This window comes from Lepidochelys olivacea (genome assembly GCF_965140295.1).
Source record: "Lepidochelys olivacea isolate rLepOli2 genome assembly, chromosome: 21".
NCBI classification, from domain to species: Eukaryota; Metazoa; Chordata; order Testudines; family Cheloniidae; genus Lepidochelys; species Lepidochelys olivacea.
Window position 1 is genome coordinate 16,912,690 of NC_140431.1, and position 18,707 is coordinate 16,931,396.

The window sequence follows — 18,707 nt, forward strand, 5'->3', positions numbered from 1 at the left end:
TGCAACGTTGGCTGTTGTTACATTTACCAATAGAGGGTTGATTGTTTGTCAGTAATGACTAGTGCATGTTGGCCATTGGAAAATGCCCTATAAAAATCTATGAAACGCTCTATGAAAAAACTTTTCATAGAGCTCCTTGGTAGTTTGGCCACGTATAGCTGATTCAGGTTTGTTTGCTTGTATTACAGGCAGACATGCTCTGCCTGTTTTGATGGAATTGTTCACGGGTTGGTTGATGTGTAGCAATCAGATCTCTTCTCTCAGGAGTTACCTCAGGATATTCTACAGGTCACTCCTGGCTTTCTGTCAGGCATCGTCTCACTGCAATCAGCTGTTAATGACACGCCTACAGTGTGCTGTACAGGCACGGATTGCAGTGATGACAGCATGGTTGATGTACGTACTCAGCAGCGAGTTGCTGTTGTTTTCGTGTTTATTATGGGATGGGTGGAAATCATGCAGATCAGCAGGGTTGATCTTTCCAGCTCTGTGTACCGTATCCAAAGGATGGGATGGATACTCAGCTGGTGTAAATCAGCCTATCTCCATTGATTTCAATGAAGCTATGCTGATGTACACCATCTGAGGTTCTAGCCCTGTATGCGATTGGGGTGGTGTAAGAACCAGAATCGAATCATGTTGAAAATGGCAATAGCAAAGGGCGGTTCTTCAGCTATATACCCGTTCAGTCAAAGAGCTCAGCTTGATCCCTGACAGGGCAAAGCAATCAGCAAGATGGCTCAGCTCCGGGCTTCTGCAATTATGACGTCTTTTTATATCTGTGGCTAGTTACTGCTCTCACTCCTGCCTGTGCTTTTCTGTACTGACGACGGCACTTAGATCTGAGCAGGCAAGGTGGATAGAGGCACATTTTGAAAAATTTGAATCTATCCTCTCCAGACTTGACGATGAGCAACAGAGCCATGCGGGGCTTTGTCTCTACTTTACGGCCCATCCAAACTCAGACCTCCATGGCTCAGATAGAATGACACTGATGATGTCGGCATGCTGGAGGTGTTGGAAGCTGAAGCCCAGGGATGTCAAAAGCAGATATCCTCAGGGGTTGGCTGTTGTGTGGAGCTGTAAACATTTTCATCTAATTCCTGTGATGTCCCTTCTTACTCGGTTTGGAATGTTTAAGTTCGATACATTTGCAACTCTGTTATTGCACCAGGTGTCACTTGGCTTCTTGCTTCAAGGCCAAGATGCAAAGTGACCTTTCCACAAATCTTTGTCAGACAGTTTTTCCGCCTACTCCCTGCAGATGTGGAGCTGACTGCAATGTGCCGTGATCACATCACTACGCGCAGGGCCAGCCTCAAGGGGTTGGAAAGCGAGATGCTTTTTTGGAGCCCACCTTAAATGTAACTGACTCACTTGACGTAAAAGAGTGCGTGTGATAGGCAATGTGTGTGTGCGTGTGCATACCTGCGTGTGCATACCTGCGTGTACATGTTCATTTATTCTTTAGTCACCTCCGGCAATGGAGCACAGCCGCTTGTTCCATTGTGAACGACTTTGAAATGTGTCACACATGCAGCTTGGATGGCCATTGCCTCTTTCTTGGTCATGTGTCCTCTGTCATGTTGCAAGTGTTCCCTGGGGTCCCTTCAGTTTGTCTTCGGTAATTTGGTGAACACGGCAGAAGACTGTTATTTCGCACCTCAGCTCGCCAGCTGGATCACAGAACTGTGCACTGCTTGGATCCCGGGCAGCTGAGTCGTTCGTCTGCTGATCAAGCCCACTGTGAGGCTTGCAGATCCAAAGACACCCCTCCCTTTGTGAGTGTGATGGGAACTGGCATTCCTGGGCTGCGTTGATGAGACTGGGAAATTTTGGTGCAAAGCATGCTGCGAATTCTTCTTGACACGGAGCATATGTTCTGTTTGTGTCTCCTGATGAGCTGTCATCAGACACCACTTGTTGTTTTGGCCCTGTGATGAAGTCTTCACTCCATTTTTACTCTGTCTTCTAAGAACATTACTCAGCATAAGGGGTGATTAAGGACCGCAGGGTTTGGCTCAGATGTGCTGTGGCAGTAAATAGAAGGGACCTGATGGGGTGCAATCCCATGTGACAGGGGCAGGTTGTCAGGGCTCAGCTGTTGATCCATCCTTTCAGCAGATGTTGGAACCTGGTCTGGCAATGACAGCTGAGTCCTGTGGCTTCATTGTGGCAGGTATGGGGTGCTCCCCCACTTTGGGCATAAGGAAGGCAGGACTGGCACTCTGGAAAGTGGGAACTTGGGACAAAGGTCCTCTGGGGAAACCCTACAAATAGCTCAGCTTTGAGGAAGAAGCCTAGGCTGAATGGGGTGGTGTGATGACACTGCCTACAATGGCATGGAGCCAATCTGTGACTGTTAGCAGCAAATATCTCCAATGGCCAGAGATGGGACACTCAATGGGGAGGGCTCTGAGTTTACTACAGAGAATTCTTTCCCAGTTGTGTGGCTGGTGGCTCTTGTCCACATGCTCAGGGTTTAACTTTTCGCCATATTTGGGGTCAAGAAGGAATTTTCCCCCAGCTCAGATTGGCAGAGACCCTGGGGTTTTTTGCCTTCCTCTGCAGCATGGGGCACAGGTCACTGGCAAGTTTAAACTAGTATCAGTGGTGGATTCCCTGTAACTTGAAGTCTTTAAACCATGATTTGAGGACGTCAGTAACTCAGCCAGAGGTTTTGGGTCTGTTACAGGAGTGGGTGGGTGAGGATCTTTGGCCTGTGACATGCAGGCGGTCAGACTAGATGATCACTATGGTTCCTTCTGACCTTAACGGCTCTGAGTCTGTGAGTTATCATAGAATCATAGAATATCAGGGTTGGAAGGGACCTCAGGAGGTCATCTAGTCCAACCCCCTGCTCAAAGCAGGACCAACACCAACTAAATCATCCCAGCCAGGGCTTTGTCAAGCCTGACCTTAAAAACTTCTAGGGAAGGAGATTCCACCACCTCCCTAGGTAACGCATTCCAGTGCTTCACCACCCTCCTAGTGAAATAGTGTTTCCTAATATCCAACCTAGACCTCCCCCACTGCAACTTTAGACCATTACTCCTTGTTCTGTCATCTGGTACCACTGAGAACAGTCTAGAGCCATCCTCTTTGGAACCCCCTTTCAGGTAGTTGAAAGCAGCTATCAAATCCCCCCTCATTCTTCTCTTCCGCAGACTAAACAATCCCAGTTCCCTCAGCCTCTCCTCATAAGTCATGTGTTCCAGTCCCGTAATCATTTTTGTTGCCCTCCACTGGACTCTTTCCAATTTTTCCACATCCTTCTTGTAGTGTGGGGCCCAAAACTGGACACAGTACTCCAGATGAGGCCTCACCAGTGTCAAATAGAGGGGAACAATCACGTCCCTCGATCTGCTGGCAATGCCCCTACTTATACAGCCCAAAATGCTGTTAGCCTTCTTGGCAATAAGGGCACACTGCTAACTCATATCCAGCTTCTCGTCCACTGTCACCCCTAGGTCCTTGTCTGCAGAACTGCTGCCGAGCCATTCGGTCCCTAGTCTGCAGCGGTGCATGGGATTCTTCCGTTCTAAGTGTAGGACTCTGCACTTATCCTTATTGAACCTCATCAGATTTCTTTTGGCCCAATCCTCTAATTTGTCTAGGTCCCTCTGTATCCTATCCCTGCCCTCCAGCGTATCTACCTCTCCTCCCAGTTTAGTATCATCCGCAAATTTGCTGAGAGTGCAATCCACACCATCCTCCAGATCATTTATGAAGATATTGAACAAAACCAGCCCCAGGACCGACCCTTGGGGCACTCCGCTTGATCCCGGCTGCCAACTGGACATGGAGCCATTGATCACTACCCGTTGAGTTATGTGGTGGTGTTTGTTACTTTAGCTGCCAAGAAAAGCAGCGCCCCAGGAAGAGGGGAGCGATTAGGCGTTAACCCAGAGTGTGTGCACACTCTGCCCCTTCACAGAGACATATGATCTCATGGCCCTTTTAGGAGCAAGGAACAAGTGGGAACGTGACAGTTTCCTATTTACTCAGAAGTTACACCCAGCACTGACAGTAAACGCTGTTTAAGTGGAAACCTAACAAATTGCCTTATTGCTTCTAATAACTGGGGCCCCTGAGTTTGTTTTGCAGTTACTGTGGTAACAAGTGCGGTACAAATGCCTGGGCAGATTGCTAGGTAGATCAGCAGGCTGATCAATAGATAGAAAGGTAGCTAGGCTGGAACGATAAAATGATCGGATGATTGCTGGGTATAGATGGACAGATAAGTAGCTAGGATGGTAGGTGGATGGACACATTTTTCAGGTTCTTGCTCAAGTAATTCAGCTTCTGCCTGGAACAATAGGACTTTCGATTTGTTTGCTCATTTTGTAATCTGTCTGTTAAAGTCCCCAGGATGCAGCTGAGGTGCAGCAAACTCAATCCAGCCAGGAGATAGTTCATCTTGATTAAGTTGCTCATTTCACTATTTGAATTGCGAAGGGAAAATAAAAACCTCCCTCTCCCTCTGCATGGGCGGCTTTTCTGTCTTCCAACATTCACTCAGCCCTGCAAGTGCCTTCACTGTTGAGATATTATTTCACTAGCTGCAAGATTTGCAAACTGCAGGTTTCAATGTGCCGAACCTTTTTAGTTGATTAGTTTCCTTTTCCTCTTCGCTATCCCACCAAGTAATAAGTTCACCACACCGAGTCCTGGGCATCCATTGATCTCTGGCTCAGTGAGCATGCTCTGATCTAGCATTAACTACTTAGAATCCACCTGGTTCCCCTCTCATGTACACTGGTGTCACCATTCTAACTCCACAGACTTCAGTGGCGTTACCCTGGATTGACACTGGAGTGAGAGGAGAATCAGGCCCAATTGAGTGGCTCCTGATTTACCCTGGCATGAGAGAGAGAGGAATCAGGCCTAGTGGAGTTACTCCTTGATTACACCAAGGTGAGCGAGAGGAGAATTGGGCCCAGTGGCACTTCACCTCATTTACACCAGTGTGAATGAGAAGAGAATCAGGGCCATTGGAGTGACTCCGATTTACACCCAGGTCAGTGAGAGGGGAATCAGGCCCAATACAGCTACTCCTGAATTGCACCAGGGTGAAAGAGAGGGGAATCAGGACACACTGATGGAGTGACTCTTGATTTACACTAGGGTGAATCATAAGGGGAATGGGGCCCCTTATGTTTAACAAAGCAATTATGGGCCAGACCCTCAGCTTCCTTCCTCAACCCCCATGGAACCTCCTTTTAGTCTACATGGCCCCCCACTTAAGAACATAAGAACGGCCATACTGGGTCAGACCAAAGGTCCATCTAGCCCAGTGTCCTCTCTTCTGACAGTGGCCAATTCCAGGTGCCCCAGAGGGAATGAACAGAACAGGGAATCCTCAAGTGATCCATCCCGTCACCCATTCCCAGCTTCTGGCAAACAGAGGCTAAGGACACCATCCCTGCCCATCCAGGCTAACAGCCATTGATGGACCGATCCTCCATGAACTTATCTAGTTCTTTTTTGAACCCTGTTATAGTCTTGTCTTCAGAACATCCTCTGGCAAGGTTGACTGTGTGTTGTGTGAAGAAATACTTCCTTTTCTTTGTACATGCGATGCAATGTATGTGTTTTGTTTGTTTTAAACCTGCTGCCTATTCATTTCATTGGTGACCCCTAGTTCTTGTGTTCTGAGAAGGAGTAAATAACACTTCCCTAGTCACTTTCTCCACCCCAGTCATGATTTTATAGCCCTCTATCATACCCCCCCTTAGTCATCTCTTTTCCAAGATGAAAAGTCCCAGTCTTATTCATCTCTCCTCATATGGAAGCTGTTCCATGCCCCTAATAATTTTTGTTGCCCTTTTCTGAACCTTTTCCAATTCCATTTGTGCTTGGTGCGGGGGCAGATTTTGGCCCATTGTAGTGGGACAGGAAGGGGAGGGGGCAAAGAGAGGGAAAGACAAAATGGAAAAACAAATGAAAAGCAGGGTGCAGAGAGAGGTGAGAGAGAGAGCCAGAGGCACCCAAGGCTGCTAACCTGGGGCAGAGACCTGCAGAACAATGAACCTAGTGCTGCAAGGCAGGGGAGGGTGCGAGGCAGCCAAGAAGTGCAGTTACTCCAGGGACAAAAAGGGATGGGAGCAGGAATTCAGAAATGAAAATGAGCCCAAGACTGAGCTGAGCAGCACTCAGGCAGACGCCAGCTCCTGTGCCCATCTCACCAGCTGATGCTCAGCAGAGAGGCTGGCCCAGCACGGGGCTCTGTCACTGAAATCGGCGTCTGAGCTCACTGACTCCTCTGGAACAGGTGAGTGAGGAGAGAATCAGGCCCAGGGAAGTTACACCTGATTTACACCAGCGTGAGCCAGAAGGGAATCAGCAATTCCTGATTAAAGGCGTTATTTCACGTACAGGTGGCCTCCACCCATGAAGACAGGAGAACTTATTCCACCCAAAGGCCTTTTCCAAAATGCTTGTCTTTGTCCTGTTCACACAGGCCTCTGGCCAGAGCCGGTCTCTCCATGGGGGGAGGGATAGCTCAGTGGTTTGAGCATTAGCCTGCTAAACCCAGGGTTGTGAGCTCAATCCTTGAGGGGGCCATTTAGGGATCTGGGGCAAAAATTGGGTTTTGGTCCTGCTTTGAGCAGGGGATTGGACTAGATGACCTCCTGAGGTCCCTTCCAACCCTGATATTCTATGATGGGGGCAGGTCCTGCCGCACTCTAGAATTAGGGATCTGTGTTTGCTTTAGTTTCCCCTCCCTTCCCAGCTCACTGGAGAGGTGGGGGGGAAATGTGTGTTGGATGGCTACGCATCCATTGGTGGTGAGAAGAGAATGAAGAGGTTCAAGGGTTATTTGTGTAATAATCATTTGCCCTTCCCATGTGCCCTCCATCCAAAACACATTATAAAGGACACCGCTTTCTGGGGCTTAGTGTCAATGAGGATCAGTGCTTTACCCCTCTCGCTGCTCCCCTGTGGGAGGTCATTATTATTACCAGCCTCCATTATGCAGCTGGGGAAACTGAAACATAGAGGAAGTGGCTCACCCAAAATCTCAGAGCGTCAGGAATAGACCCCCAGAACTCCTGACTCCCTGGGTCTTAACCCCATGAGCATCCTTCAGCCCCTAGCTAGCAGCTGTGCCGGGAGCTGTTATCAGTCCAGCACCATTCCCAGCAGGAAATTCACTTAAAAACAAGAAAGCAAAGTAGGGCAGCACAGGGTAAGTGCCAGGTGCCCAGCAGGCTCAGGGCTGGGCAGACACCCTTTCTTTTCTCTGACCCCTTGCTTTGGTGTGTGTGGGTCTGCATAGTGACCTGGGAGGGGAGCAAGAGCTAGGGGCCTTCTGCCCACTTGGTGGCCAAGCTCTGAGGCCGGCTCTGGCTGGGAACCAGAGGAGAATTAATGGTGGTGAGAATTCCGCGTGAGGAAGAAGGCAAAGCGAGCACACAGAGCAGCGAGCGATTTGCTCTGCTGAGCCCTGTGGGCGCTCGGGGACCTTGAGGGCAGCCTCTTAGCAAGCCTGCAGCTGACTGGGATGCTAGTCATTTTGCACTTCAGCAGGCCAGCGAGGCTCAGGGCAGAGAAGGTAATTAGCCATCACAGACTCCTAGGACTTGCCAGACAGGATTGACTCAAGGAGGCTGGCCTCCATCAGAGGACCATGGAACTTGCCAGATCAGATCAGACCACTGAACCCTTTAGCCTAGTATTCCACCTCTAGTACTGAGAAAGGCAAACTCTCCTGCTGCTAGTCACCTGCCTATTGTGCAATGCTTGTACACATAGGGGTGGAGTTCCTTCCTGACCCCTACAGAATGTCAGGTGAGCCCTGAAGCATGAAATTCAGTTACCCCATTCTTATGATTAATGATCAAAATGATTTCACTGCTTTTTAAAATCCAGCCCTGCTGTGACTCCGCTCTCTGCTGTAGCCATGAACTGCATACAAGCTTACTCATCCCTCATCAGTCTAATTCCTGTTCCCAATTAAACTGTTTCCTGCATGAATACTAGAGTGGCTGCTGTTGCATGAAGTTCTCCTTTGCTATTACGAGCCATTGATTATGTGGTATAGTTAATCGCAGCACCTCGTCCAACACTCAGCCCAGAATCCCATCAGCCTGTACTAGCTTGAGTCAATGCATTTCGTTAGCAGATGTGGAGAGAGCCTCATTGCTCATTTCGTGGCAGCCTTCTCCAGCTGACATCCTTCATAGGCATCTTGTATGGAACTCACTAGCCCCTGCCCCTCCACTGCACCCTTCACGTAATGGGTATGTCCAGACATGCGCTTGTGATCGAAGCCTGGCTGAAAGGAAGACAAAAACAGGGCATGATTGCTCTGGACATGGGCTGGGAGAGGGATTGAGCACAGCTGATTAAAACACCGGTTGGGAGCTCAGTACAGGGGAGGATGGCTTAGAGTTGCTGCCCCATTGCCCTTTGCTTTCGGGTAACTGCTGGTGACATGACTTTTTTAGATTTGTTGCAGGGGGGCTGCCAGGCCTCAAAGAAATTCTTTGATGGATGTTGTGAAGGCCAAGTCTATAACAGGGTTCAAAAAAGAACTAGACAAGTTCATGGAGGATCCGTCCATCAATGGCTATTAGCCAGGATGGGCAGGGATGGCGTCTCTAGCCTCTGTTTGCCAGAAGCTGGGAATGGGCAACAGGGGATGGATCACTTGATATTTACCTGTTCTGTTCATTGCCTCTGGGGCACCTGGTTTTGGCCACTGTTGGCAGACAGGAAACTGGGCTAGATGGACCTTTGGTCTGATCCAATATGACCATTCTTGTGTTCTTATACTTCTTATGTTCACGCAGCCAGTTCCTGCCCCTGAGCCCGTCCCTGGGGCGTCTTTAAGTGACACAAAGCCACCCTTCTGGATGCTCTGCCACCCAGCTCCGCCATGGGCTGCACAGCTAGGGAAAAGAATTCCCATACTCAGAGATGCCCAGCTGGCTGAACAGCTGCTGTGGGGCCATAAGCAGCTGACATGGATTAGAGCAGATCTGAAACTGATCTAATTCATACTGGGAACTGGCCTGGTCCCCAGCCTGCTCCAAGTTCACAGAGACCTGAAGGTTCCTTCCCCACCCCAGGAGCAGCTCTAAAACAGTCCAGGGTCTGGGCCATGCTTCGCTAGACATACAGCTGCAGAGATGGACAGATATGAATGGACAGAGTAAGCCAGCCTAGTATGTACAGCTTAGAGAATCTCTTGGCCCAAAGGCAAGCTGCATCAAGAGACGAGTGAGGTGCCTCCGAAGGTCCTTTAATGCCAGGGAAAAGGCTAAGGTCTTTAGGGCCTGACCCTACAGTCACCAAGGTCATTGGCAAAGCTCCCGTTGACTTTGATGGTGCAAAATTGGGGACTGACACAGAATCAAATCGGGGGGAACTCCAGACTCATTCCGTGTAGACAAAAGGTCAAGCCTATGGGCTGGGTCCAGTGGAGATGTGTTCTCATGAGTTCCCATGAGACCAAGGAGGAATGACATGGTCCGTTGAAATTCAAATGCAGCCTTTTGACCAACAAAACAACTTCTACAAGACTAATAATAAAAGCCAGGGCAATATAGAGTCAGGGAGCAGTGGATGCAGATGGATGCCCCCGTTACTGAGTTGGGTCTGGCATGGTATATATCAAGCTAGCAGCGGAGCTGGAGCCCGGTGGGAAGCGATCCCTCATGCCTCGATGCAGTTACAGCAGCCAGGGCACTCACTCCAGCAGGGTGATCTTACTGCACCGTGCAAGCTGGCAAGGCGAATAATCAAACATGAAACAAGCTGCCGCACAGCCATAACCTGGATTGCGGCTCTGACGATGAGCTACGGCTCCCATCCCGGCTCTCTTATTACAGAAACGCTCCGCTAATGGCTTAGTAGGCTCAGCCATTAATGAACCCTGCTCAGACGCAGCCACGGGGCTACTTAGATTGTCTCCAACAAATTCTAGGCCAATTGCTGTCAACAACTGGCATAAATCAAACCCACTCCTTCTTCCACCCCCCCTTTCTCATTGACAAAACTAAGTTGGTCTCCCTGTTTCAGGCTCTAATCCCTATTTCAGAAGGAGCCAGAGTGAACAATGCAGCTTGGGCTGTGTTTTAGTAATTACCAATCTCGGGCCCTGGCAGGCCATGCCAGGCAATGAATTCCAGAACTGATGGCCCCCACTGTGCCAGTGTCTTGCCCCAGAATCCAGCCCCAGAGCTTCTCAGCTGAACAGAACTGCCCCAGGAAAGTGAGAGGGCATCTGTGAAGACAGCCACAGCCCAGTCCCTTGGGGCCAGGGAGGTGCCGATGGCTGGCAGCTGGAGTCACATGGGCACATGGATTTGTGCAGGGCAGAGTAGGGGACCCAGGATTGCGTATTCACCTCGGTGCACTCCACTGAGCAGAGGATGAGCTGGTCCTGCGCTACCTGCAGATGCTGGACCCAGTCCTTGGGTCTGACGGAGCTGCAGGCTGCACAGGATGCTCGGTGGAAGGGCTGTACACCACCTCTGTGCCTTCTGATCCTGGGTCTGGTGGGGATCAGCTCAGCCCCCCGGTGCTGGTCTGGTTGGGCCAGTGGGCTGATGTACTATCAAAGGTCCAATGTTCTCCCTCACATACGTGTAAATCAGGAGTGGCTCTGGTGGAGTTACCCCAGTTTCACGCCACTGTAAGTGAGCCGGGTGTCAGGCTCCTGTTTGTATTACGATTCAGAGGTGTTCCTGTTTGCAAGTCTTATCATCTGGCCTGTCTGTGTTTTGGACGAGCAGCTTAAAGCTGCGCACCAGAGCTTTCGGAAGGGCCCCACCATCAGGAAAGGGAGACAGTGTGGCTGAGTGGCTAGAGCTGAACTGGGACTCGGGTGACCTGGTTCTATTCTCAGCTCTGCCTCTGGCTTGCTGGTAAATCACGTTGCCGCCCTGGATCTCAATTGCCCCAGCTGTAAAATGGGGATAATGATATTGACAGCCTGTGCCAAGCACTTTGAGATCCACTGATAAAAAGTGCTGGGGATTAGTAGCTATAGCATTCAAAACTCCCGAACAGCTCAGGATTAGCTGACCATGAAGTCAAGTAGCTGTTCTGGGCCAGACTTTTCTGATTAGGAGGGTGGAGTTTGATGATGACATTGAACAAATGTTTTTTTCATGTCTAGAATTCATCTGAATTATTGGAGCCAGATAATAGGCATAAGATAACACAACACCTTTGCCTAAAATAATTCACTCTGAGAGGCTTTTGCCCACGCACAGATGACTGCAATATATAATCATCACTTGATTAACTGTGGGTTAGCAGTCAGTGGCTCTCCCATACCCACTAATGCGATCCCACCTCACCCCTGGCTGATGGATCCCGTTAGATTGCCTCTCTGAGCCTCTAGTTGAGCTGTCAGAGTCAGAGACAATGTCAGGCCAGCCATGCTCCATGATTAGATTCACTAGAAGCCAGGAGCTGAGCTACGTTTCTGTCTGCCGTTGATTTGCATCTGAGTGCTTGTGAAAAGGAGAACCCGAGAGTCCCAGAGACGTGGGAATTGCAGGCAGATGCTGCCACAGTGAGTTCTGCCCATAGTGCTTGAGCCTCATACACAGCCCGCACCCTTGCTGTAGATCTTGGGCTCCCCGTTTGCAGTGCTGCCAGTGGACCTCCATCCTGCCATGCAGCCCCCTCTGCTATTCCAGCCCTGAGCCCCACCAGGCTCTGCCAATATTAACTAGGGTTACCATATTTGAACATTCAAAAAAGAGGACACTCCATGGAGGGGGGGATTTGCTCGCCTCCCCCCCCGGCCCCGCCCCAACTCCACCCCCTCCCTGCCCCATTGGACCCCTTCCCCAACTCCCCCCCCGGCCCCACCTCCTCCCCTGAGCATGCCAAGTTCCCCCTCCTCCCTCCTCCCTCCCAGCCACGTGAAACAGCTGTTTCACAGCACAAGCGCTGGGAGCTGGGGGAAAAAGCGGGCACCCTCTTGAGTGATCAACATTCACTTTCTTTCTCGAATGATCAACATTCACTCTCTTTCTTGAATGATCAACTCTTCTTTGGAGAAAAATAACAATGGCAAAATCCCGGACGTTTTTAGATATTTAAAAATTCCTCCCAGACAGTGATTTAAGAACCAAAAAGCCAGACATGTCTGGGAAAATATGGATGTATGGTAATCCTAATATGAATGCCCTTCTTCCAGCTCTCCCAGCACTAGGCCCGTTACTAGGGAGAGACAGTCACTCATGTTAAATGCCTAGCTGCATGGTGATTATGTGCCGTGTGCAAATGAGGTTTAGCATTTGACCTTCCGTCTCCCACATCGCCATCTCTGGCATTCTTACACATGCTTGGAATGGCAGCGTGAGCTAGCAAGGCAATCTGCCATGCTGATTGGCTAGTGGGGAAGTTACCTGATTTGTGAAGCTGCTGTAGTGAGCCCGAGTGGCTTATATTTAGAGTTCAGATCCGGGTTCCTGGGGTCTAGTCCCAGCTCTGGAAGGGATGGAGGCCCAGCTCCTCAAAGCAATATAGGTTCCTAATTCCCACAGATATCAAGGGGCCTCTGGGCCTGCATGCTAATGGCTCAGAGGGAATGAGGGTCAGGGCTATTCATGTCTGTTCCCTGATTCAGAGGGGAGTATAGACCAATGAAGCTGGGGAGTTAGGACTCTTGGGTTCCATTCTTAGTCCTGGGAAGAAAAGAAGTTTTCTATCTCTTGGCCAGATTCTGATCTGTGACAGTACTTTGCTTCTCACCCCATGCCAACTTCACTTCCTGACCAGCCTCCCTTACTTACGGTCTCATTGACCCAGCTTTATAATGCGCTTTGAGATCCTCGGGGTGCTTAATGTTACGAATTGCTGTTAGCTCTTATAAAATCTCACGTCCCGGTGTGTGACCAGAAATCAGCTCAGACAAAGAGCTCTGATTATTAAAGCTCCTGTGTTTAATAGCAAACACAATCCGTGATTGCTGGAAGGGAAGAAAAAGGAGGGAATAATTGGATGATAAAGCAGCGAGTGAGGTAGCTAAGAAATGGAGGTCCTGAAGGAATTGGAGAGACAGCGTGGAAATCACACGGTGTCAATACGATTTTCTGCTGTCATAACCAATTACATGACAGGCAACTCATTAGCAAGGAGACAGTGCAGCTCTCCTGGATTCAGGGAGTGAGCAGGAGAAAGCTTGTTAATATGCAAATGAAAGGAGCTTGACCTAATAAAGGGAAAACAGAAGAGGAGACGCTATCTGTGTTGCCCTGCCCTGCGGTAGCTGCAGTCACTTTCAGAGCTAATCGTGATGGGCAAATTCTTGTAAATAAAATGAATTGCCCGTTACTAAACTTGTTCATTATTGTGGAAGGAAATGAGTTAACCCCTGGCATGGAGAGAGGAGGAGGACTAGCTCCTCAGTGGGTGTAAATCAGCATAGCTTCACTGGAGCTGAGAATCTGGGCCTGGATTTCCCAATTCTGAGCTTAGAAGCCCTGTATAACAACGTGACCAAATTCAGTTCCACTGTTGGTAAACGCATGTGGATTTAGCCTTGAATGTTACATGCATGTAACATCTTTCATCCCACGTGATATCAGAGCACCTACCAAGCTATATACATGCAGCACCCCTGAAATGCAGCTTTCTCTGGGGTGGAGGATGAGAACCAACTGACACACTGCACCACAGTAGGGAGGAAGGGAAATTTTGGCCAAGGACAAGGAGTGTATCATGCAGACGGGACAGGACCTGGTGGGATGAGACAGTTTTGTTACGACGCTGCATTGAGGTTGCCTGAAATAAATTCAAGGCTCTTTAACTGCCCTGCAAGGTTGAAGTGTTAGGAAATTGCTTTTCATGGCAACTGGCCTCGAATTAAAAAAGATAATGGCCAGGACAGTGCAAATCTCAACCCTGGGCAAGCCAAGTTAGAGCACTGTATCAGCCCAGCACCACTAGAGCCTAGTCCCAGCACATGAGCGCCTCAGGGCAAGTCTACACTGCAGAGTCCACCTAAGTTATGTCCAGGGGCAGCCACTGTAGTAATTAAATCGCTTTTGTACGTCTGCCCTACGCTCCTTGTGTCGGCGGTGCGTGTCCTCCCCGATTGCCCTGTCAGCGTCTACGCTGCCTGCAGCGCCCTCCCGACACCGCCCCACGCGCTCTCACGGAGCTGGGGTTAGTACGTCGGCGCAGCGGGCAAGGGACGCTGTGGTGTAGACGCTGACAGGGAGCTCCATAGTGGAGACCAGGGCTCAGCGTCCAGTCCCCGTGTGCAAATGGAATCGGTGCGTAGGCGAGCCGTGGAGCCACAGTGACACCTAGTGAGACTGTGGAGTGAGGGTGAGGAGGAGAGGGAAGCACGCCTGCGTCTGTTTTCCTTCAAATCAGTGTGAATCAGGAGCTGCAGCTCCACTGTTTCTGAGTCTCCTCAGTCACATCATTGCAAATCCCACTGATCCCGACTCCCCTCTCATTCATGTGGGTGTAAATCAGGAGTGACGGTGTAAACCAGGAGTAACCGCATTGATCCCGACTCCCCTCTCATTCACGTGGGGATAAATCTGGAGTGCTGGTGGAAACCAGGATTAACCCCATTGATCGCAATTCCTCTCTCATTCACGTGGGGGTAAACCAGGAGTGCCAGTGTAAATCAGGAGTAACCGCATTGATCCCGACTCCCCTCTCATTCATGCAGGTGTAAATCAGGAGTGACGGTGTAAATCAGGAGCAACCCCATTGATCCCAATTCCCCTCTCATTCACACTGGATAAAGCAGGAGCACTGGTGTAAAGCAGGAGTAACCCCACTGAGCACAATTTGTCCTCTCATTCATGCAGGTGTAAATCAGTAGTAACCCCACTGATCCCAATTCTCCTCTCATTCACACAGGGTAAATCAGCATCGCTGTTAACTCCAGGGGAGTTTTGCCGCTTCACAGCTCAGCATCTGGCCTCTAGCCGTAAAAGTGTCTGGAATTGGTCACCCTGCCTCCAGCCTTCATTGGGGCAGCCGTGTGATGCTTGTAGCCACCGGTCAGTGGCTATTCGTTTCCCAGGGCAAACACAAGCAAGCGGGACCGTGGCAGCTGGGGGCTGGTTACTTATTAATCTGGAAAGCCCCTTCAAGCCCTGCGCTATCCAGTGACGGCGCAGCATGCCTGCGCCCTGGCAGCCTGTTTCCCCTGGCTGAATCAATGGCATTAGCGCTGCTGGCTGTTGCTATGTGCGTGACGTCCAGAGGCCTCCCTACCACACTGGGGCTGCGTGTGTGGAGACGTGGACGGACCCTGAGGAAACTCATGTTTGCATGGAAAGGAACACATATTGGGGTATCCCCAGGCCTCTGTGGGGCAGGGTGGAAAGCTGCTTGGGCCGAGACGGGACACAGCTTAAGAAGGGCTCAGAGCTCAGAGTCACCCAGGCCATTGGGGCTGACAGTGGTTTTTGCTTTGTGCCTTAAACTCTTGTTTTTTCTTTCCTTCCTCCCTGTCTTCCAATTCCCTTGTCCCGCAACCTCTGCCCCTTCCCGCCTCCCCCCTGCTTTTGTTCCTCTGCCACAGGCCGCCAAGCTGCCAATGTCCATCATCATCGTGGGAGTTGGGCAGGCCGAATTTGACGGTAAGGCCCCTACCCTCCTCTCTCTGCCTTTGTTTAAACCAGCGGGTGCTCATCCAGGTGTGGCAGGATGGCTGTGTGCATCGGGTCTCAGCCTGGCCACAGACACCCAGGGGCAAGTCACTTCAGGCCAGATCCCCAAGGGAGAGCCTAGCTTCTTGGCACCCAGCTACCCCGCAGCCCCCCGACCCCGAGCCAGGCGCCCAGGCTCCCCAATGCATTGTAGGGAGATTCGGCAGCTCAGAAAGGCATTCACAGAGGACAGACCCTGAGCAAGGAGCCACCTACACCAGCTAGTAGGAGGTGCTCAGAAGATGGGCCAGCCCAAGCCCTGCCCCTCTTAGATAGTGCGGGCCATCTCCGCTCAGGATTCCCAGCCTGGAACCCGCTCCTGGAGTTAGATGCCAGGTCAGCTCCTGCTCCTGCCAATAGCCCAGGGTGCCCACCTGGCACACGGGAGACCTGCCCTCAAAGCCCTGCTGTGGAGCACAGCTTTGATCTCGGGTCTCCTCCCTCCCAGGGGGCCCCTGACCACACGATTAGGGGTTTTCTGGGTGTATCTCGCTCCATCTCACCTGCTGGGGCCGTTCCTCTGGGCCAGTAATGCAATATTCATGGAACAAGAGACAGACTGTGTAGCCCAGTGGGTAGGGCATTCCTGGGCTCAAGGCCCTGTTCCAGTCAGTCAGGGGTGTGTGAAAGCAGGTCTCCCTCACTCCAGGGCAGCACTTTAGCCACGGGCCATGGGCCATACACACTCTTTCTCTCTTCTGAACCTGCCTGCTCCCTGTTGTCTTTTGGGAGAGGGGAATCGGTAGGCATGCTCTGAGCACACCTATTGGGCAAGATGGGTGGGACGACGCTTAATTTGAGAATCCTGCCGGGACTTAGGTGTGAGCGTAGTGCCAAGCAGCTCAGTGGGGTCAGGACTCTGCTGCCTGGCAGGAACATAGGCCCCTACGAGGTGCACCGGCAGAAACGAAGGTGTGGCCAGAGGAGCAGGGGTTTGAGGAGCTCAGTGATGTCTAGGGTTGCCACCCGGCCGGTGTTCACCCAGACAGGCCAGGTTTCAGCTTGTGTGTCCGGGTACCATTGGAAAAGCCCGCACGTCTGTTGTTTTTTAATCTGGGAGGAAGAGGTGGAGCAGGGGCGGGGCCTCGAGGGAAAGAGACAGAGCAGGGGCAAGGCCTTGACATCTACATGTTGGAAAGTACCTAAAGGGGCAGTTAGGCACCAAAGTCCCTTTGTAGACCTAGCACCTCCTCTGCGGGTGCCTCAGTCCCCGGGGACAGAGCTTTCCTACCTCCCAAAGGTGTGGTGATACTGAATTCGTTAGCGACTGACTGTGATGCCGTGGTAATACTGGGCGTGCAAGCAGATTGACCTCACAACCTGAGGATAAGCTAGGCCAGAGCCTCAGCTGGTGTGGTTTGTGCAGCCCATCGATTGCAGGGTCGCTGGGCTGACTCCAGGTGCCCTGCCCCATTTGTCAGAGGGGTTTTCTTTCAAACCCATCAGCTTGTAGCTTCAAGGTTCCCAGTATAAAATATCTGAGAGTTTGTCAGGCCAGGAGCCTCCTCCCTCTCTCTGTCTTTCTTGATACAAAATCCTCATTTAGCGATCTCCCTCCGCTCTGTGTGCGCAGCCTGCAGGCCCCCTCCCCTGGGGTGAAGGAAGAATTCCCTATTTTGGAGCAGATGCACCAGGGCCTTGCAAAGGGGCTAGCAAAGAACTGGAGAAGTGAACAGATGGCCAAAGGCTAACCCTGCAGGGAGTCCCCCATCAGGTGGCAGCTGGTGCTTAGGCACTCTGTGTTGACACAGCAACCCCTTGCAACAATTAGATAAGAGCTAAATGAGGCTCACTAGAGGGAGTCACTAGGTCTAGAGAGCAGCATCTGTCTGTGTACACTGGCTGCCCAGGGGAGGAGAGCAGGAGGAGTGTGAAAAGCAAAAAGCCAAGCCTGGCCTGCCCAAGCCGACTGCCTAGGCTCAGAATGCTGCAGGGAATGGGCCGCCCCGGCTGGACAAGTTCTGCACTTGACAACATTCCCTCACATGCACTCAAGGAATGCCCCCTGCTTTGGCCAAGACGCCACCCCAGGAGCTGAGCATGGGGTGTCCCAGTGCTACATCATGCCAGGCAGGCCTGTGGGGCTTGCACAAGGGTGCTGAACCCTTCGTAGGTTGTGATACCGATCAGCTTCCCCGCCGCCACTCTGTGCCTGCCAACGCTGCCCCCTGCCCCCCAGACTGGGCCTGTGTTATAAAGATGGGGGGCTATGACTATCTGCCTCCCCAGTCCTAGCACCGCTGCATGTGCAGTGGGTCTGAAAGGACTGAGCAAAGGTCTGCTAAGGCTAGATGTCAGGAAAACCTCCCCGCAGTGGATGACAGTCTGCCCCTTGCTTGGCACATTGAAAAGCAACCTGAAAAGGGGGGTTTGTTGACATTGGGCTTGCACCTCCCTTTGCTCCTTTAGGCTGAATAACCAAGTTGTGCGTTTTGTTACTGATTGTTTCTTTACTGTTCAAACACCAGGATTCCTAGGTGGGCTTAATAATAATTCTTGTCAGCCCTGGTTGTGCTGGAGGAGTTCTGGTAGGCTCAGGCATGTTTATGGTGAGGAGAGAGAGGGAATGAGGGGGCAGCGTGTAGGGGTCTTGCAGCCATTGGCCCTCTCCTCTGCATTTTAACACGGGCAATTGTGAGGGCTCAGCTGAGCAGGGATAGGCCAGCAGGGGGCAGTGTGGTAATGCTGGGGCTGGTCTGTTTCCCAGACTAGGAGTGGTGGGGGGCCAGGAGGGGCTGATTCCCTGGCGGCTGGGAGAGGGCTGGGGGGAAAGGCAGGGTGTGTGAGGCTCTGGGAGGAGTGCAGCATTGAAGGCAGATGGCAGGGAGCACACTGGACCTGCCCTGGGCTAGGGCCCATAGCACCTGAGTGCCTAGAATGCTGGTTTGCATTGGGGTGCCCCGGCATGCTACCGGAGAGAGTTTTAAGACCAAGGCTAATCCCAGTGCACGGCAGGGACCCAACCAGGGAGTAGCGATCACATTGTCCAGTGACATTGCTTTCCCCAAACACATTAGCTGGAATGTTTCCCCACAGGAGCGGAAAGCCCAGCGTGTG

The 18,707-nt window shown here is 51.3% G+C and overlaps 1 protein-coding gene across 2 annotated transcripts in view; it reads left to right on the forward strand.

Moving 5' to 3' along the window:
• CPNE5 (copine 5) overlaps positions 1-18,707 on the forward strand; it is a 197,881-nt gene that overhangs the window by 161,802 nt on the left and 17,372 nt on the right. For both annotated transcript variants that reach the window (XM_084611211.1, XM_084611213.1), the window contains one exon: positions 15,524-15,581. In XM_084611211.1, the coding sequence (XP_084467337.1) occupies positions 15,524-15,581 (58 nt within the window). The remainder of the gene's footprint in view (positions 1-15,523; positions 15,582-18,707) is intronic.